The sequence below is a fragment of the Canis lupus genome, chromosome 28 (genome assembly GCF_011100685.1).
Source record: "Canis lupus familiaris isolate Mischka breed German Shepherd chromosome 28, alternate assembly UU_Cfam_GSD_1.0, whole genome shotgun sequence".
NCBI lineage: Eukaryota > Metazoa > Chordata > Mammalia > Carnivora > Canidae > Canis > Canis lupus.
In genome coordinates, this window is record NC_049249.1 from 10,376,813 (window position 1) to 10,398,239 (window position 21,427).

The 21,427-nt window shown below is 40.4% G+C and overlaps 1 protein-coding gene across 12 annotated transcripts in view; it reads left to right on the forward strand.

Moving 5' to 3' along the window:
* The first annotated feature begins 518 nt into the window (after positions 1-518).
* Positions 519-21,427, forward strand: part of LCOR (ligand dependent nuclear receptor corepressor) — a 153,030-nt gene continuing 132,121 nt past the window's right edge. For 2 of the 12 annotated variants that reach the window (XM_038578397.1, XM_038578400.1), the window contains exons 1-2: positions 519-658; positions 1,740-1,813. Coding sequence is in view for 8 of the 12 variants with exons in the window: in XM_038578390.1 (XP_038434318.1) it covers positions 1,357-1,445; positions 1,740-1,813 (163 nt within the window). In the remaining 4 variants the exon portion in view is untranslated. Of the gene's footprint in view, positions 663-1,281; positions 1,446-1,739; positions 1,814-2,143; positions 2,209-21,427 lie in introns of those variants that run through there. The other 10 variants (XM_038578390.1, XM_038578391.1, XM_038578403.1 and 7 more) reach the window with 8 other exon arrangements.

Sequence of the window (21,427 nt, forward strand, 5' to 3'; positions counted from 1 at the left end):
GGCGCCCCCGGGCATTTGCTCTGAACTCGGCTTCTCAAACAGGTTCCCGAGAGGAGCAGCTGCGGCCGAGAAGTTCAGAGACGCGGTTACCGCGGAACTCGCAACAGTTGGTGTCGGGCGATAGGCAGGTTAGAAGTGATAAACGGGGCTCGTTTGAGAGACAAAAAGTTCCGGGAAGGGAGAGGAAGGGCAGCGGCGGCCGTGGGGCGCGCCGGGGGCGGCGCGAGCGGCTGCTCCGGGCAGGAGCCTCCCTGGGCGGCGGCGGGGCGGGGGCGGCGGCGGCGGCGGCGGCGGGGCGGAGGGGCGGAGGGGGGAGCCCGCGGCGCACACAGGCGCCGACACCGCACGCCGGGCGGCCGCGCAGTCCGCCGAGCTCGCCGCCAGCGCACGCCCGAGCGCCCCGCCGACCGCGCCGGGGCCACGGCGAGGTGAGGCCGGCCCTGCCCCCGCGCCGCCCCCGGCGGGAGGCGCGACGCCCAGGCCTCGGGTGCGTGCGCGGCCCCGGGCGACGCGGCTGGGCGTGCGCGGGGCCGCGGCGGAGGCAGGGCCGGGCGGGCGGCAGAAGATGGCGAGGGTGTGTAGGCGGCAGCAATGCTCCGTTGAGAGACGCGGCTTTCGGCAGGAACTGGACTCGTGGCGCCACAAGCTCATTCACTGTGTAGGTGAGACCCTCCCCCGGCCGCCTCCGGCCCTTGGGCCGCCCCGCCACCGGCTGCCCCGGACGAGGGAGGGAGCCGGGGCACGGGCAATTGCCGCCCCGGCCCGCCCGCCCGCCCTCCCTCTTTGGCTCGGGCGTCCCCCTCCCCCACCCCCCGGAGCGCGGGCGCGCGCGACCTCCGGGCGGGCTCTCCCCGGCCCCTCCCCTCCCCTCCCCTCCCCTCCCCTCCCTTCCCCTCCCCTCCCCTCCCCTCCGCGCGCCTTCCCCGGGGCGGGCTCTCGGGCGGGAGCGCGTGCCCCTTCCCTCCCGTCCCCCCTCCTCCCCGCCCGGCGGCCCGGCGCCGCCGCCGGCTTATTGTGGAAGCTCGCCCCGCGGCGCTGCCACTAGACCGGGGACGCCGCCTCGGGCGCTGCGGAGCCGGGCACCGGGGCGGGGGGTGGTGGGGGGCGCGCTCGGCCGCCGCCTCCGCTCGGCGGGCGCCTGCCTCCCCTCCCCTCCCCTCCCCCACGCGCGGCGGCGGCGCGCGCCCGGGTCCCCGCGTGCACGCGCGGCGGCGGCGGCGGCGGCGGCGGCGGCGGCGGCGGGCGGGCGGGCGCCCGGCGCTCGGGCGTGTGCGAGGCGTGAGGTGGAGATGGGGGCGGAGGGAGCCGGAGCTGTCACAGGCCCCGGGTCCGCCTGACCGAGCCAAGTAGGGTGTCATGGCCGCGGGGGGCAGCGGCTGCACTTCCTCTGCGGGCGGCGGCGGCGGCGGCGGCGGCCGGGGAGTTAATCCTCGACGCTCGGGTCGGTGTGTGTGTGTATTTGTGTTCGGTGTGTGCGCGGCGGGGAGGAAGGGGGTGGAACCGGGTCCGACCGAGAAGCCGGAGCGGGGGTCGCTCTTGTCCCCTCCCGAGGGATTTGCTGGAGCCGCCGCCTCGCCGAGAGCCTCGCCGCCCCCCGCCCGAGTCCCCCAGCCTCCCGGGCCCCGGCTGGCCCTTTCCCCACGGGCAGGAGGGAGTGTGGACGGGGGCGCCCCGGGAGGGGCCGGGCGGCTGAGCTGCGCCTCTCACACTGTGTGTTTTGTCTGTTTTTCTCTCCCAAGGTCCCGTTTCCCTCTGTGCGGCGGCCGGCGGGACCATAAGGGCTTAACTCATATATTTAACCCCCCTCCAAAAAGTAAGTGGCCCGTGTGGTGTCTCCGCTCCGCCCGCCGCCCCCTAGCCCCAGTCCATCCTTGTGTCTGACTCTCCTGTCCCCCAGCATTGTTATTTCCCCATCTTTGGTGCGGTGCTGCTGCTGCTGCTGCTGCTGCTGCTGCTGCTGCGTGGGGAGATGCTTTCTCGTGCTCCTCCGTCCCGCAGGCCGGTCTTCGGGGAGGCGCAGAATTCCAGCCCCTTTTCCCCTTCTCCCCCCGTGGGGAATACTCTTGGGAACCAGGTCTTCCCCAGCAGAATCTAGGAGATTCTATCCGTACGCTTGGGCCCCTCGTCCCCTCCTTCCCGACAGGGTTTCGTTGGAAGGAATTATGCAAATCCTGCTTTCTGGTGTCCATTCAGCGGCAATTTCATGCGGTGAGAAGTTCTCTTTGTTGTGCGAGGGGGAGAACAGACACTGATTTAATAGACATATCTGTTGGGGGGAAGGGTGGAGGGGGTGTGGAGAGGCTCAGTTTGGAAGAATTACAGCACTTGGTTAGCTCGGTGTCTTTGTGTTTGAGCTTTCTGGCTTGACAGGAGGGTATGCCCTTTACAATGTCCCACAAGAGATGTTTTCTGTAATAGATTAAAAAGCAAAACTGAAACTTTAAGTGAAACATAAGGTAACCTTTACCTAGAGAATATAAGCCTTTCCATTTCTGAAGTGTTTCATTATGAAGATCTATGTGAATTTTGTTAAACGTTTAGGCTGTAACATCAAAATTAAAATAGGCAGCAACCCTTTAAGGTATCTGATATCACTTGGGTTGTCCACAGGTTAAAAGTACATTTTTAAAATATGCTTATGTAAGTAATAAAGGCACGAATCAATTTTTTTTGATATAAGCTGACTTGTGGACGTATTTTAAATTTTCCCTCCTGCCAATCCAAGCCCAGCTCTGCTCTCCAAAAAGCCTTTTGGTTATCGGTTATCATTTACTGTGTCTCTGCTTGTATTTTTTTCAAATCTGTAGTACATTTGCTAAAATGTTACATCAGATTAAGCTCATTTTGAATTACTTATTATAACCATCATATGAAAGAGTTTATGAAGGCATGTAGGTTTTGAGAAGAGTGAAATTAGTGAGTTTTCAGAATTATGAATATAAAATCGTGAAATTAGTTTGAAGAATTTTTAGTTCTTGTATTTATTTCTCTTTTTTTCATGATTGGTTTTTTTTTTTTTTTTTCAGTAGGGCTTTTTAGTTTTTAAAAGATTTTGAAATTGACTTAGCCCTGTAGATTCCTTAAGTTACTGTTACTCTAGTTTAGATGGTTTTAATGTGTTGTTGGTCTTATTCTGTTTGCTTTGAATACCTTGCCTTCTGCCTCAGGTCCCCTTTTTATCGGTCATTGCTAGTGTTAGTGGTTACTTATTGCTGCTTGACAAGGTTGTATTTTATTTTTTCTTTTCTCTTAATGACAGCAAAATTGTGTAAATATATTAATATCAAATTTTGATTTGTTTTTTTGTAGGGGGGGTTTAATCTAGTCCTCAGTTTTCTTAAAGCATACTTTTAACTCCAAATTTCCACTTTGAAGGTGGTAAAGTTCAGGAGATATTTAAAGTCCAGAGGGCAGAGGAGTAATACATAGTTGATAGTCTCACAGCTAAAATCAATTGGGTTTCATATTTTCTCTTTTATTATATGTAATTTCTTTAAGAAGGGTTCTAAGTAAATCAATAGTAGTGTTAACTTTCTTATAAAGGTTAGCAGTGATTCTCATATAAGGAAAAGGCAGCTATGTGGTTTGTCACGAGCAGACGAAATAATTCCTCGTTTTATTTTAATGAGATTGGTTCTGAACAGTTAACCTTCTATTTGATTCTGTTGACTGATTATCTTAGTACTTGAGGGTCATTTGGTTTCTAAATGATACTTAATTTACAGCAGTCTTTGGATTTAAAATGAATTCATTTTTAATTCTCATTTATTCCCAAAATCTAATTCTTTTATTTTGGGGGGTTTGTGGTGGGTGCATCAGGATTGTGGAGGTGTTTGTGTTTCCATTATTACATTTTAGATGAATTGGAGTCAGCAGTTTCAGACAGTGATTATGATCAATCAAGATGGATATTTGGTAACCAGGTGATTATTAAGGTGTCCTCTGAGACTATGGCAGTCCATATTTCAAGAAGATTGAGGTTCTCTATGTTGCTTGGTGTGATGTAACCTTTTGCTTGGCTGCTCCTCATCCTTGCTGTATTCTTAAAAAGCTCTTCTCAATGTAGGGAAAGTTTTGCTGATTTCACCTTAGCTCTAGCTTGGCTGAAAAGGATAGCAGAGTTAAGTCTCTTTGACTTTACATAGTTATTTCATATTGCCCTGATTCCCTCAGATGTGCTGGTAACCAGAACAATTCTAGGAAATCTCTGAATAATGCCTTTTTTCTTCCTTTCTCTTCTTTTCTTTTCTTTTCTTTTCTTTTCTTTTCTTTTTTCTTTTCTTTTCTTTTCTTTTCTTCTTTTCTTTTCTTTCTTTCTTTCCTTTCTTTCTTTCTTTCTTTCTTTCTTTTTTTTTTTTATTTAGCCTTATGGGCTATACTGGATGGCCTGTAATTTTTTTCAGAGTGAGAATTAGGTGTTCAGTGTCTGTGGGGACTTGCCATCTCTGAGCACCCACATAATTACTTAGCTACTTATATTAGTGCTGTTTTTAGGAATGAAAGGCGGTTTAGGTAAGGATTTCATTTAATTTTGAATCTGCTGTGGGCAGATGAGAGTATTGGGGAATCTACCCTAATCTTCAGGAACTTTTAGTACTTAGAGAAAATATAGTGTGTTCAATAATAGTACAAGGCAAAATGTGCCATACTGTGGTGCAAGCAAGTCCTAGGGGTGTTTAGAAGTGAAAGAAATCTCTCGAAATGATGTAGGAAGGCTTCATGAAGAAGGTGGCAGATTTTAGCGTTATTTGATGAATACAGAAGAGTCACTCCTGTCCAGAGAAAACAAATAAGCAAAAGTGGCAAAGAATGAGATGAGACCGTGATTCATGTAGGGGATGTATAGATGATAGGTTTGCAAAGGTAGCTTGTAGGATTTTCCAATGCAGGTTAAAAAGTGGGGTCTCTTTGTTAGGCACCTTGGGGTTTACATTGCATTTCACTCCTTAGCTCAGGAGATGAATGTTTCCTTTATTTGAAGATTTCATTTTGGAACTCAGCAATGACACATAATTGTTTTTTAAATCACCTTCACGGGAATGATGTTATACAAAATTGTCTCTTCTCATTTGGAGGCTGTACTATATTACATTGCACAAAACCTATTTTTGCAGTTGTCTAAAATCAGTGGTATATGTATTCTTGAAACATCTCTTGTATTGCCAAATATTCATCCTTAAAGATTGCATTTGGTATTTGCAAACATAGTCCAAAAGCATTTTTCGTGGCAAATACAGGTATATGTTAAATAATGAGATTGATTTTCTTTGCTGATTTGCAAGCTGGCTGTGAAGCTCAGCAAAGGGGTTTGATTTGTTTTGATATGCCTCAGAACTTCTCTTTTGATTCTTAATTTCTTTATGTCTACCCATCTGTTGTATGGAATCTGGATATTGGCTAGATGTTAATAAACAAAGCTGTTGTTCTGTAATTTCAGGTTAAAACCTTACCATCACTACTCTCCAAATTATCTTCTACTCTATTTGCGAGTATTTTAAAAAATCCTTTTACTGTTCCTTACAATGGCACATTGTTTTGGGGATAATCCCAGTGTGAATTATTAGCTGATTTTAGGTCTCTTGTATGCAGGAAATATTCCAATAAGGTGGTTTGTACCCTGAAGTTTTTCTTTTTTTCAATTGAGGTATAATTTACATACTTTAAGATTCACCCTTTTACAATATACAATTCAGTAATTTTAGTTTATTCACTACATTGTTTAAACGTCATTATATAGGGGATCCCTGGGTGGCTCAGCGGTTTAGCACGCCTGCCTTTGGCTCAGGGCGCGATCCTGGAGTCCCTGCCTTTGGCTCAGGGCGCGATCCTGGAGTCCCGGGATTGAGTCTCGTGTCGGGCTCCCGGCATGGAGCCTGCTTCTCCCTCTGCCTGTGTCTCTGCCTCTCTCTATGTCTGTCATAAATAAATAAATAAAAAAAAAAAATAAATAAATAAAATCACTATATAATTCCAGCCTGCTTCTCCCTCTGCCTGTGTCTCTGCCTCTCTCTATGTCTGTCATAAATAAATAAATAAATAAATAAATAAATAAATAAAATCACTATATAATTCCAGAACACTTTCATTACCCAAAAAAGAAACCCCATGCCCATTAGCAGTCATTTCCCATTCCATCTGTGACCCCAGCCATTGGCATCCCCAATCTGCTTTCTGTCAGTCTTCTATATTTCATATAAATGTAATCATACAATATATATGGCCTTTTGTGTCTGGCTTCTTAGCATGTTTTTAAGATTTATCCATGTTGTAGCATGTATCAGCACTTAGTGCTTTCTATGGCTAATTGCTTTCTATGGCTAAGTAATATTGCAATTGTATGGACATACTATGTTTTAGCATTCATCAGTTGGTGGGCAATGGTATTGTTTCCCCTTTTTGCCTGTTGTGAATTATATTTCTGTGAACATTTGTTTTCACTTTTCTTTTTTTTTTTTTTTTTTAAAGATTTTATTTATTTATTCATGATAGTCACAGAGAGAGAGAGAAGCAGAGAGACACAGGCAGAGGGAGAAGCAGGCTCCATGCACTGGGAGCCCGATGTGGGATTCGATCCCGGGTCTCCAGGATCGCGCCCTGGGCCAAAGGCAGGCGCCAAACCGCTGCGCCACCCAGGGATCCCTGTTTTCACTTTTCTTGAGTGTGTATTTAAGAGTTAAATTGCTGGGTCATATAACTTAATGTTTGAGGAACTGCCAAACTTCTTTAGTTTTTTTAAAAAATATTCTATTAATTTACCTGAGAGAGCAAGAGCAAGAGCACAGAGGGAGAAGCAGACTCCTTGCTCAGCAGGGCTCAGTCTCTCAGGACCCAGAGATCATGACCTTAGCTGAAGGCAGCTGCTTAACTGACTGAGCCACCCAGGGGCTTTATTTTTTATTCATTCATTCGTTCCAAACTGTTTTCTAAACCAGCTGCAGTCCCTGTTTTACATTCCTACCAGCAGTGTATGAGGATTCCAGTTTCTCTACCACCTTGCTGACACTTGTTATTGTCTTTTTTTTTTTAAGATTTTATTTATTTATTCATAAGAGACACACACACAGAGAAGGGGGTGGGGCAGAGACACAGGCAGAGGGAGAAGCAGGCTCCATGCAGGGAGCCTGACGTGGGACTCGATCCCAGGTCTCCAGGATCAGGCCCTGGGCTGAAGGCAGCGCTAAACTGCTGAGCCACTCGGGATGCCCGATTTTTATTTATTTTATAAAATTGTTTTTAGATTTCATTTTTATTTTATTTATTTATTTTTATTTTTTATTTATTTATTTTTATTTATTTATGATAGTCACACAGAGAGAGAGAGGCAGAGACACAGGCAGAGGGAGAAGCAGGCTCCATGCACCGGGAGCCCGACGTGGGATTCGATCCTGGGTCTCCAGGATCGCGCCCTGGGCCAAAGGCAGGCGCCAAACCGCTGCGCCACCCAGGGATCCCCAATTTCATTTTTATTTATTCATGACAGACACAGAGAGAGAGAGAGGGGGGCAGGCAGAGACACAGGTAGAGGGAGAAGCAGGCTCCGTGTAGGGAGCCCGACGTGGGACTCGATCCCAGGTCTCCAGCATCACATCCCAGGCTGAAGGCAGCGTGAATCCCCTGCGCCACCGGGGCTGCCCCAATTTTATTTATTTTAGAGAGAGCACAAGCAAGGGGAGGGCTAGAAAGGGGAGAGGGAAAGGGAGAGACTCTCGAGCAAACGCTGTATTGAGCACAGAGGTCCACTTGGAGCTAGATCTCATAATCCTGAGATCATGATCTGAGCCAAAACCAAGAGTCTGAAGCCTAACTGAGTCACCTATGTGCCCCCATGTTGCCTTTTTTTTTTTTTTTTTTTTTTATTTATGATAGGCACACAGTGAGAGAGAGAGAGGCAGAGACACAGGCAGAGGGAGAAGCAGGCTCCATGCACCGGGAGCCCGACGTGGGATTTGATCCCGGGTCTCCAGGATCGCGCCCTGGGCCAAAGGCAGGCGCCAAACCGCTGCGCCACCCAGGGATCCCCCCATGTTGCTTTTTTAAGTAATCTCTACACCCAACGTGGGGTTTGAACTCACGATCCCAACCAAGATCAAGAGTTGCATGCTCTACTGACTGAGCCAGCCAGGGACCCCAAAATTGCTGGTTATTTGATGGAGTTGTGTCACAGCACAGGTATATTTTGCTATCCAAGTCTTCGAAATTTCTGCCTTTCTCTGGTGAGGGTTTATATATCAAGTTCAGAAAATGTGGTAAACCACATTGTTTAAATCTGTTCTATGCTTGAGTTTTGAGTACTAATAACAAAAGTTTGGCTACAGATATATACCTTTTTAAAAAAAAAAAAAAGATTTATTTATTTATTCATGAGAGACAGAGAGAGAGAGACAGAGACAGGGACACAGGCAGAGACAGAAGCAGACTCCATGCAGGGAGCCTGATGGTGGGACTTGATCCCGGGACTCCAGGATCTCTCCCTGGACCAAAGGCAGGCGCTAAACCACTGAGCCACCCAGGGATCCCCGATAGATACCTTTATATAGATATTTTGTCTGAATCTATTCTGAGTTTGAGTAGTGAGAGCAATCTGTACAATACTAGTTTTTAAACATTTATTTATTTATTTATTTATTTGATAGAGCACACGCAGGGAGAGCAGCAGAGGGAGAAGGAGAAGCAGGCTCTGCTGAGCAGGGAGCCTGATTCAGGGTTTGATCCCAGAACCCTTGGATCCTGATCTGAGCTGAAGGCCAATTCTTAACCAGCTGAACTACCCAGGCGCCCCAATAGCAGTATTTTTGAAATTTAAGATTGTACTTTTTGGTTGCATTTTATGAAACTCAGATATTTGGTAGGTTGTATTTATTGCAAGTTACTGTATGACTTTATTTTCTGGTACTAAACTATACCGTTTTATTTATTTATTTATTATTTTTCTAATGATAAATTTATTTTTTATTGGTGTTCAATTTGCCAACTTACAGAATAACACCCAGTGCTCATCCTGTCAAGTGCCCACCTCAGTGCCCGTCACCCATTCACCCCCATCCCCTGCCCTCCTCCCCTTCCACCACCCCTAGTTCGCTTCCCAGAGTTAGGAGTCTTTATGTTCTGTCTCCCTTTCTGATATTTCACACACACTTCTTCTCCCTTCCCTTATATTCCCTTTCACTATTATTTATATTCCCCAAATGAATGAGAACATATAATGTTTGTCCTTCTCTGATTGATTTACTTCCCTCAGCTGTTTTGTTTTTTAAAAAAGATTTTATTTATTTATTCACGAGAGACAGAGAGGCAGAGAAGCAGGCTCCATGCTGGGTGCCCAGTGTGGGACTTGATCCCAGGACTCCCAAGATCACACCCTGAGCCGAAGGCAGACGCTTAACTGCTGAGCCACCTTAAATTATACTGTTTTAAAAGACTTTTTGAATTTTGTGGTTAGTGTCTGTTTCTCAGATTTTTGAATTGGTTAGATTTGGTGTCACAAAGTGTCTGGTGTAATGATGTCTTAAAAAAAATTGAGAATCTTAGGATGTAAGTGGGAGAATTAGTCTGAGAATCCTTTACTTAATGGATTGTGAGGGGTATGTTAGAAAGGCTGTATGGTTAATACCTTGTAATAATTTTTTGTCTTGCTTTTTTTCCTTTTGCTCCACATGTTTATTTTTTGTTAAAGAGAAATGGATTGGATTCTTTTGGTTATGGGTTATGGATTCTTTTGATTTATCACATAATCAGTTTTCTGCATGTTATGCAGTCTAAGAAAGTTACATGTATAAAGCCAGTTTTTGTTGAGTGACCTTATAATAATGAAGTTCTTAAAATTCAGTTTTGGGTAATGTGTACTTTTGAATTGTAAGTGCAGGATAAGTCAAAGGGAATGGCTACAAGAAAAAAATGGGTGTAACAGTAATTTATAGACTTATGTTTGAGGTTTTGGTATTTGGAAACAAATTATGTTTGAAATATTTTATACTAGTGAGAAAATTTACTCAATTGTATCTTAGAGTTTTATTCAAAACTGTAATTGTACTTTACCATTTGAAGTAAGGGAGTATTTCTTATAACTTCTAAATCATTAAAAGTCTACCACAGTTTTACAAAGTTTGAACCGGATCATATAGAAGCAAAGTTATTTCACAAGATTTTAAACTCTCCAACACTTGACATATAGAAGGCTTTAGAAAAATATTTTAATGGTGTCACCCGCATCAACATAGCACCCACCTATATCTACATAGCATGTTTTATACTTAAAAAGCCCTTCTTTATAAAATAAAAAGAAAACCCCTTCTTTTACATACATATTCTTATTGCCTTTATTTAGGAATGTAGGAAGATAAAGATGGGTATTAAAAAATAATTGGTCAGTTGGGAAACACTGAGTAATAACTCTTGTTGAAGCAATCCGGGGATTTCCCTTACCATAAATGCTTCCTTTTATCCACAGAAAAAATTGTATGATATTTTAACGTTTGAAATATTTACCTAACTTATCAGGTAAAACACAGAATGGAACTCTGTCAGAAGCAAACTTTTTATTTAACTTGCTGCAATTGCTATATGAAGTTACATAGTAGTTTTCTACCTCTGTTAAATATGCTAACACCTCAAGACTTGTGTTTCTCATTAGTAATACTAGATAGTCTGGAACCGTTATTTGATCTATTGGCTTACTTTTCATAAAGTCTGAATCATTTTTTACCATCATTATCATCAATAAATGATTACTGTGTTTCTCTTACTAGTTGACTTTTTAGAGGTTTGTTTTCAAAGAGTAACGGCCTGTTCTCTCTCTCCTAGATGCATAATGTGAAGGGGAAGAAAAACTAAAAGAATCTATAGGGTGTATATTGCTTAGTAAAAGGAAATCCCACATGTGAAAATGTGAATTTTCCACAATGAAATTTATTTTATTTATAGCAGAACTCACATCTAACATAACATATGCTCTACTAATATGTTTAGAATTACTGGTTTAGGGGTGCCTGGCTGGCTTAGTTGGAGTAGCACGCAACTCTTGATGTTGGGTTCCTGAATTTGAGCCCCATGTTGGGTGTAGAGATTACTTAGATAAATTAACTGGTTAATACTTAAGTAATACTGGTTAAATACTTAAATACTGGTTAATACTTAAATAATACTTAAATACTGGTTTATACAAATTTAAAAAAAGTGTACGATGTATGTAGAAGAGAGAATTGTTGACTTTGTTAAACTGAGATATGTTTATATTCAGTTTGATGTGCTCTTGTTTTTCATGTTTTTTAATTATCTCCATTGTCTGGGTATTTGTTTAGGCTCCTGCCCGAATACTCCCCTTCACAATCAGTGGAAGCATGTTTTCTAGGTCATTTGTAGATATTTGCCTCTATACTTCTATTTTCCTCTTTTTTTTTCTTTTAGATTTATGATTTGTCAAAGATAGAAAGGATGCTAGAACTTTATTTTTCAACCATATTGGTTAAAGAAAAAAATTAAAAAAAATCTTATTTTGGAAAACTTCAAACATGTAGGAAAGTATTTTGAAAGAATAAGACAACAAACACCCCGGCTACCTCAAGTTTAGGCCAGTGTTTTATTCCCACTGGATTATTTTGAAGCAAATCTCAGGTTTCATATTTACTATTGAATCTTTCTTGCAGCCTTTTGTATAGTACAGTCTTGCTCATTCTGCTTCCCATCCCCAACATAAATTTAAAGAAATAATATATCTGAGTATAAAGAAAACAAGTTTTTGTTTTACTAATTTTTTGAAAAGCTAACAAATACTGAGCTTTTCCTCTATGCCAAACAAAAACCCTTTGATGTTAGTATCTGTTATACAGGTGGAGAAACAGATTTAGAAAGATTAAGGATTTCATTCATGATCACTTAGCTAATGATTGGTGGTAGACCTACAATTGGAATTCAAAAGCTTGTGCTCTTTAACCTTAAACATTCAAGCATATGCTCTCCTTTTTGACTTTCCTATTTGGTTCCACCAAGTTGCCCCTTCTTTGTTTGCAACTTTTTTTTTTTTTTTAAAGATTTTATTTATTTATTCATGAAAGCCGCAGAGAGAGAGAGAGAGGCAGAGACACAGGCTGAGGGAGAAGCAGGCTCCATGCAGGGAGCCCGATGTGGGATGGGACTCGATCCCGGGACTCCAGGATCACGCCCTGGGCGGAAGGCAGGCGCTAAACCACTAAGCCACCCAGGGATTCCCTGTTTGCAACTTTTAATTGCATATTTGATTTATATTACATTAAGGAATTCTGGTTTCTCTGTCCATAATCTTACCATAAATGGTAGCATAACTATTCTTTCAATTCTCTGTCTTGAAATGCCTTGCCCCATTCTCTTTTGCGTTATCATTCTGTTTGGCTTTGCTTCTTCTTGGTGTTTTAGTTTTCTTGGTGGTATTCAGAGCTAAGGAGGTTTCTGAGCTGAACGTTTTGCTTCATATGTTGCTAGACTGGCCTTTCTTCATCATTGGCTGAGATTTGAGCATAGGCTGACTAGAGGAATGGCAGCAAAAGCTATCTAAGGGATAGTGATTCTGGGCCTTAAGCTTGATGAGCCTTCCATTTGGACTGGCCTCGTTCAAAGCACTTTGAAGTTTGTAACAAAAGCCTTCTAGTGACTGTGTAGGTGCCTGGCTTTTTCTTCTATTCATATCCTTCCTAGAGAATTCAAGGGTTGGGGGGGGGGAGGGGGGAGGGGCAAACAGGGTTAAAGCAGATTGGGGTCAGGATTTAGGATTCCTGGACTTTAGCCAAATGCCTTCTCAGTTTTAACCTTCTGTGGCTTACATTTGGTGCAGTTGGCAATAAATATTTCATTTTATTTTTTTTATTTTTTGGCAATAAATATTTTAAAATGTGTGTTAAAAGGGGAAGTTGCTGAGTTGTGTATAATTACTGATAAAGAGAAGGAGTGATTTTGCAAATTTTAAAAATAATACACAGTTTTGGGGGCACCTGGCTGGCTCATTTGGAAGAGCATGCGACTCTTGATATTGAGGTTGTAGGTTTGAGCCCCACGTTGGGTATAGAGATTACTTACTAAAAATAAAATCTTTTAAAAAATACGCTGTTTTGGTAATTCAGACATCACTGGTTTTAGATAAAATGCTTCAGTGTAGTAGGTATAGAAAGATGTGACAAAGGTGATGAAGAAATTCCCATCAAAATAAAATGGGAAACTCCTTGCCTCTACTAAGAATAAAAAGAGGAACTTAAATGTTTGTGACAATGTCTCTGTGTTGAAAGGAGGCTTTTTAATTAAATGATTAATAATATAAGTACTAATCTCATAAGTGTTAGATTTTCATTCAGCTGGTGAGGAAGTAGAAAAAGTTTGTATAAATGAGCATTGATTTAACTTATCCTGATCACAATACAATAATATTTTAATTATGGATAGGCTGAAGAAGTCCATAAATCTTTGAGAATTGGGATCCCTGGGTGGCGCAGCGGTTTGGCGCCTGCCTTTGGCCCAGGGCGCGATCCTGGAGACCCGGGATCGAATCCCACGTCGGGCTCCCGGTGCATGGAGCCTGCTTCTCCCTCTGCCTGTGTCTCTGCCTCTCTCTCTCTCTCTCTGTGACTATCATAAATAAATAAAAATTAAAAAAAATTAAAAAAAAATCTTTGAGAATTATTGTTAAAAAAAAAAAACACTTTCAGCTGGTCATTTTTGTATGAGCGTTTAATACGACTGATATATTTTTTAAAAATGATTTCGTTTACCACTGGGTGGCTCAGTGGTTGAGCCTGTGCCTTTGGCTTGGGGCGTGATCCAGAATCTGGATCCGGCTCCTCGTGTGGGGAGTCTGCTTCTCCCTCTGCCTATGTCTCTGCCTCTCTCTGTGTCTCATAAATAAATAAAATCTTTAAAAAAATAACAATAGGGGATCCCTGGGTGGCTCGGCGGTTTAGTGCCTGCCTTTGGTCCAGGGTGTGATCCTGGAGTCCCGGGATCAAGTCCCACATCAGGCTCCCTGCATGGAGCATGCTTCTCCCTCTGCCTGTGTTTCTGCCTCTCTCTCTCAGTCTGTGTCTCTCATGAGTAAATAAATAAAATATTAAAAAAAAAATAAAAATAAAAAGTGATTTAATATATCACCTATGTTCAATAGTGTACTAAAATTTTATTTATATTTATCTATTGGTAAATTTTTTTTTGGCGATAATATTATGATACTATGTTAGCCGCTCTGGTTTCTGTTCAAGAAAAAGAATACATCAAAAAAAAAAAAAAAAGAATTTACAGGACGAAAATAAATTATATGGGTTATTTTCTAACAATTTTTTAAGAGGTAGTAGAATTTTGCTTTATTGATTTTTTTTTTTTTTGAGAACAAGTATGGTTAGAGTAATAAAGCTATTTTCCATGTGAGACTTGTGCAACTAATTTTTGTGTGTATGTTACTATATGTATAGTTTCTTGTATTTATTAAAATAGATTTTGGCATGTTAAAATAAATAGACATATGCAGAGAGTCAGAAATCCACATGTATATCTACCGAAAGCAGTTTCAAGACCATCGCTATGGCTACCAACATATAATCTTATCTAAAAGATAACATTCCTTTAGGCCCCTTTCTCCTTAGGCAAAGAACTTCTGTTTAATCTTAAATAAAATATCTGTATCAAAGATTAGTACATTTTGTTGATGAAAAGCAAGAGCACATTTATAAATGGGTGAAAGAGAAGAGAAACTAGAATTTCCCATATTAGGTGAGACGACTAGTTAGGAGTTGTCAGGAGCTATAAAACTTTGGGACTTAATTTTTCTAAAAAAACAATAGGCCATAGTTTACAGTCCAACCTTGAATGAGTTGTGTTGGTCAAGACTGTTAAACTATCAAGAAGATTAAATTATCCACAGATTTAGATCTTTTAAAAGCAAGAAAATGTAAATTAATGAAGAAGAGTTATTCTAATGTAGTTAAATCGATTAAAAGAAAATACAAAAACTGACATTGCCAAAGACAGGGGGCCAGAGATGTTGATGACCCATACAACTTTTACCCTTTTTCTTCCTTTTTTTTAAGGATTTAAACTTTACTTTGGAAAAAGTGGAAAGTTTGTTCTTGTTAAATGATTAACAAATGTTTATGTATTACCTGTCAGACATTAAAAAATTGTTTCTTGAAACCGTATAAGGATGTTTAGGTAAGAATATCTTTAGTAATTGTTGTAACCCATATTTTGTCAGATACAAGTAATCCAGATGATATCAACTCTTCTGAGGAATATGAATATATATCCATTTGCAGGTAGAAAAGGTAAAGAATAAAGGCTGTATTAAGCAGGAAGGATCTGTTGTCAAATCATGTTGCTATCAACATCTGGTTTTTGTGACTCATCAGAAGTATAAGCATTAATAGTAATGATACTGTTGCTATTATATTTGAATGGAGTATGAAATAAGTAGCATACTTTAAAGCTTGATGCTTAAAAAAAGTAAATAAAACTTGATGCTTAAAGGATGTTTGCTCTCAGATGGGAGAATATACAGGATCTTCAGATGTTTGGTCCAATAATGCAGCCTAGGATTCTGCCAAGAACGTTTTTAGGAATGAGTAACGTGCTTTTTCATGGTATGGTTGTCATTCATCTTTCTTATCTATACAGCTCCATCTTTTCTTTATGTTTCTTTTTCTTTTTGTGTGTATAAGATATATGTTTGGTAATGCATCAAATTAAGTAAACTGAATTAACTTTTTTTTTGAATTAACTTTTAAAATAAATGTATGCATATGGAGGTTCCCCTCTCATCTGAAAGTAGAGCATCAATCACTGTGAAACCTTTTGTAAGCTGAAATGGCGTAGAGCAAAGAGCAATTATCAAATTTTTATATGGAAAAAAATTTTATACATTCCCACACCAAGAAATAAGCTTTCCTGGGTTTTTCTGATACCCTAGGATGCATCTTGTTAATCGATGCAAGAAATAAATTGAGATAAATACAGATACACAGTTCAAATTATGGTGGCTTGACACTGAGTGTAGTTCAGCGGAAGGAGCTTGGTAGTGCCACTCTAGCTACTCAGGGTGCACACTGCCTCTGTAACAGCTCGCTGTGAAACAAATGCTGACCACTGTTTGTTTCACTTTTTGCCATTTTTCATAAAAGTGGGATGGTGTAATGCAAACTTTTGAAAAGTGGGAGGGGGTTGCCTGTATTTTAGTCTAGGGGGAAACAGATCTTCAGAGGCTCATAGAGATGAGAATGACTTTAGAAGTGGAAACAATGGTGATTATAGTTAAGAGAATGATATGAACTTAGACTGTTCAGTAATGAAACATATATTCAATGAAGTCTTTTTCTTTTTTAGTGAATGCTTTTTGCTCTGTTTGCATGATTGTTTATATTAAGTTCATAAAACAATTTTATTTTGATACAATGCAGATAGTTTTGTCTCTCCTGGCTTTTGTCCATTTATGAATTTTAAGAAACTTAAAAGTTGCCGTCTCTCTTGAAGTTAACCATTGAGTCTTCCTTTTCTTTTTCTTTTTTTTTTTTTTTTTAAGATTTTATTTATTCATGAGAGACACAGAGGCAGAGGGAGAAACAGGCTCCCTGTGGGGAACCTGATGTGGAAATGTGATGCAGGACTCGATCCCAGGACCCTGGGATCATGACTCTGAGCTGAAGCAGATATTCAACCACTGAGCCACCCATGTGCCCCTCCTTTTCTTTTTCTTTTTTCAAAGATTTTATTTATTTATTCATGAGAGACACACAGAGAGGCAGAGGGAGAAGCAGACTCTGTGCAGGAAGCTGGGCGTGGGACTCGATCCCGGGTCTCCAGGATCAGGCCCTGGGCTGAAGGCAGCGCTAAACTGCTGAGGCATCCGGGTTGCCCTCCTTTTCTTTTATTTTTTATTTTTTATTTATTTATGATAGTCACACAGAGAGAGAGAGAGAGAGGCGGAGACACAGGCAGAGGGAGAAGCAGGCTCCATGCACTGGGAGCCTGATGTAGGACTCGATCCTGGGTCTCCGGGATCGCGTCCTGGGCCAAAGGCAGGCGCCAAACCGCTTCGCCACCCAGGGATCCCAACGAAGCCTGCCCTCCTTTTCTTCATGTAACACCCAAGTTACATGAAGAACATTTGTATTTCTAGAGAAAATACATAATGTACAAAAATAATTTTAGACATGAATTTACATGCTTTTCAAATATTAACCATGTATAGTTAACCCTTTAAAAATTGTATCTTGGGATCCCTGGGTGGCGCAGCGGTTTGGCGCCTGCCTTTGGCCCAGGGCATGATCCTGGAGACCCGGGATCGAATCCCACATCGGGCTCCCGGTGTATGGAGCCTGCTTCTCCCTCTACCTGTGTCTCTGCCTCTCTCTCTCTCTCTGTGACTATCATAAGTAAATAAAATAAATAAAAAAAAAATAATAAAAATTGTATCTTGATAGGTTGGAGGAGGTTGTTAAGTGTATTTTGGATTTACAAGTTTAATTTCTTTCATTGTTTCTCCCAATTGTTTATCACATTCCAAGGCCCATTCTGGAAGCACTTGTGTGTAACAACAGCAAAATATGGCTTTGGTTCAGGCAGACCTGGGTATAAATTTTATCTTCACGCTTTACCAACTATGGGTTATAGAGAGAACTAATTTTAGTTCATTGTTATATGAAATAGTATTAATAGTAAATACTGCGTAGGAGGGTTGAGAATTGACTAAGAGGCAAAGACTTTCATTTTTTGCTTAATAAATAATAGATCATTTGAAAGAAATTTGTTGAAGCTGATTCACAAAATATGCTTTTTAGATACAATCTTAACATCATAACAGTTTCTTTTAAATATTTTTGTAATAAAGAACAATGATTTTTCTCTCTGGAATTTAAGTTGCATTGTGTTTGGTCTATTCAAAACTTCTAAATATTTACAGCTTCTCTGTAATGGTTTGGGTGATGGCAATTTACACATCATTACCACATTTATTGCTACATTCTATAGAATAGGGTGGCAAAAATACTGTTTGTGTGCTTTTTGTCAATTGATAGAACTACTCCATACTTTTTCTTTGTAAAAAATAGTTCCATTTTAGGCAGTGGTATGGAGTGGGGAAAACCCTGGGGGTGGAGCACTAGGTTCTGGTGATGACTATAGCTGTGTGGTTTTGAGTAAACATTACTTAATCTCTCTGGACCTTGGTTTCCTTATCTGTAAAATAAGGTCTTGGAGAGCCTTCTAATAATATTTTGAGGAAAATTGTGTTGATTTTCATTGTTGAATAGACCCATGCATTTCATGACAAAAGTTGTCATGATATTAGGAAATATTTTACATATTGGGGCACGAGAACTAAACTAAATAATGCACTGAAAGATGGTTGCCTTGTTCATGAGAATGAAGACTATTTATTAATCTTTAAGGACAAAGCAGGATGTTAAGGAATGGGCAATAGTTTACCAAGCTCATGCAAAAATATATAACTAATTTTTCTAAGAATATGTAGCTGTATACTCACAAGGTGGGAGAAGATTTGCCTCATTTGACTAATGATAATTTTATCTTTGTATTTCATATAATGTAAATGTGGTTTCTTTTTTTTCCCTAATGCTGTTTTCCATAGTGGCTGCATCAGTTTACAGTGCACAGAAGTTCCCTTTTCTCCACATCCTTGCCAACACTTACTATTTCTAGTCTTAATGGGTGTTCTAACAGGTATGAGGTGATAGCTCATTGTAGTTTTGATTTGCATTTCCCTGATGATTCATGATGTAGAGCATCTTTTTTATGTATAGCCATCTATATATCTTCTTTGGAAAAATGTATATCTAGATTTTCTGACCATTTCCTAATTGGATTGTTTGTTTTTTTTTTAAGTTTGTTTATCTATCTATCTATCTATTTATTTATGATAGACACACAGAGAGAGAGGCAGAGACACAGGGAGAGGGAGAAGCAGGCTCCGTGTCGGGAGCCCGATGCGGGACTCGATCCCGGGACTCCAGGATTGCGCCTTGGGCCAAAGGCAGGCGCCAAACTGCTGAGCCACCCAGGGATCCCCTGTTTGGGGTTTTTATTTTTACTTTTGATTTATGGATTCTTTTTTTTTTTTATTTTTTTGATTTATAGTTTCTTTATACATTTTGAATATTAGCCGCTTTTCAGACACATCATTTGCAAATATTTTCTCCCACTCAGTAAGTTGCCTTTTCACTTTGTTGATGGTTTCCTTTGCTGTCTATGAGGCTTTTTTGGTTTAGTGTAGTCCAACTTGTTGCTTTTGTTGCTTTTGTTGTTGGTGTCAGATTTAAAAAATCATTTGCCAAGACTGATGTCAAGGAGCTTATTGCCTTTGTTTAGTTTTAGGAGTTTTATGGTTCAGATCTTATGTTTAAGTCTTTAATCCATTTTGAGTTGATTTTTGTGTATGGTGTGGGAGTTTCATTTTATACATACGGCTGTCTAGTTTTTCTAGCACTATTTATTGAAGAAAATGTCCTCTCCCCATTGTATATTCTTGGCTCCTTTGCCATGAATTAATTGATCATATATGCATGGGTTTATTTCTGGGCTGTTTTGTTTCTCTGATCTTTGTGTCTGTTTATATGCTGATACAATACTGTTTTAATCCCTAATAGCTTTGTAGTGCAGTTTGAAATCAAGGAGCATGATGTCTCCAGCTGTGTTCTTAAGATTGTTTTGGCTCTTCAAGGTCTTTTATAGTTCCATACAAATTTTAGCATTCTTCTGTTTCTGTAAAAAATGCATTGGAATATTGGTAAGGATTGCTTTGGATCTGTATGTTGACTTGGGTAGTGTGGACATTTTAACAATAGTGTTTTTTCCAGTCAGGAGCACAGACTATCTTTCTATTTATCTGTGTCTTCTTCAGTTTCTTTCATTAATAAAAGAAAGAAACTGTTTCTTGTTTTCTTCAATATTTCATCATCTTGGTTAAATTTATTGCTAAGTATTTTATTCTTTCTGGTGCAGTTGGAAATGGGATTGTTTTCTTCATTTCTTTTTGGTAGTTTATTAGTTATGTATACAAATGAAACAGATTTTGCATATTTGTATCCTGCAACCTTTCCAGATTCATTTATTCTAATAGGTTTTTGATGGAATCTTTAGGAGTCTCTGTGTAATATCATGGTATCTGCAAATAGTGGTAATTTTATTTTATTTTTTTTAATTTTATTTCTTCTTTTCTGATTTGAATGCCCTTTATTTCTTTTTCTTGCTTAATTGCTCTGACTGGGATTTCTAATACTATGTTGAATAAAAGTGGTAATGGTGGCCATCTTTATCTTTTTCTTGATCTTAGAAGAAAAGCTTTTAGCTTTTCACAATTGAATATGAAATTAGTAAGTGGCTTCTCATATATGGCTTTTATTATGGTGAGGTATATTTCCAGTTTATCTGCTTTGTTGAGAGTTTTTATCATAAATTGATGCCGAATTTTGTCAAATGCTGCATCTGTAGAGATGGTCATATAATTTTTAACCTTCATTTTGTTACTGTAGTGTATTACATTGATTGATTTGTAGATGTTGAGCCACCCTTGCAAACCTGAAATAAGTCCCACTTGATCATGGTAAATGTTTTTTTTTTTTTTTTACTACATTATTGAATTTGGTTTGCTACTATTTTGAGGATTTTTCAATCTATGTTCATCAGGGAGATTAACTTGTAATTTTCTACAAGAAAACTACAAGAGAGAAAGGAAGAAACACAGGCAGAGGGGTAAGCAGGCTCCATGCAAAGAGTCCCATGTGGGACTCGATCCCAGGACTCCAGGATCATGCCCTGAGCCAAAGGCAGATGCTCAACCACTGAGCCACCCAGGCATCCCAGCTTGTAGTTTTCCTGTGGTATCCTTGCCTGGTTTTGGTTATTAGGGTAGTGCTGATCTAAAATGAGTTTGGAAGAGTTCCCTCTTTTTCTATCTTTTGGAGGAGTTTGACAATTGGTGTTCTTTTTTGAATGTTTAGTAGAATTTGCCAGTGAAGCTCCGTGGTCTTGCACTTTGTTCATTGAGGTAATCGATTACTGATTCCATCTCCTTACCTAGTAGCCAGTCTGTTCATATTTTATTTCATCATGATACAAGATTAGTAGGTTGTATGTTTATCAAAATTTATCCATTGCTTCCTTCTAGTAACTGTGGGCTTTGTTATTCTTTATCTAGTTCCTTGAGTGTATAATAGATTGTTTGATACTTTTCTTGTTTCTTGAAGTAGGCATTTGTCACGATGAACTTCCCTCTCAGAATTTCTTTTACTGTATCCCATAACTTTTGGTTGCTTATATTTTAATTTTATCTCCATATATTTTTAAATTTCTCTCTTGATTTCTTTGACCCATTTGTTGCTCTGGCATATTGTTTAATTTCCATGTATTTGTGAATCTTCCAGTTTTCTTTCTGTAGTTTCTAGTATCATACCATGTGATTGGGAAAGAT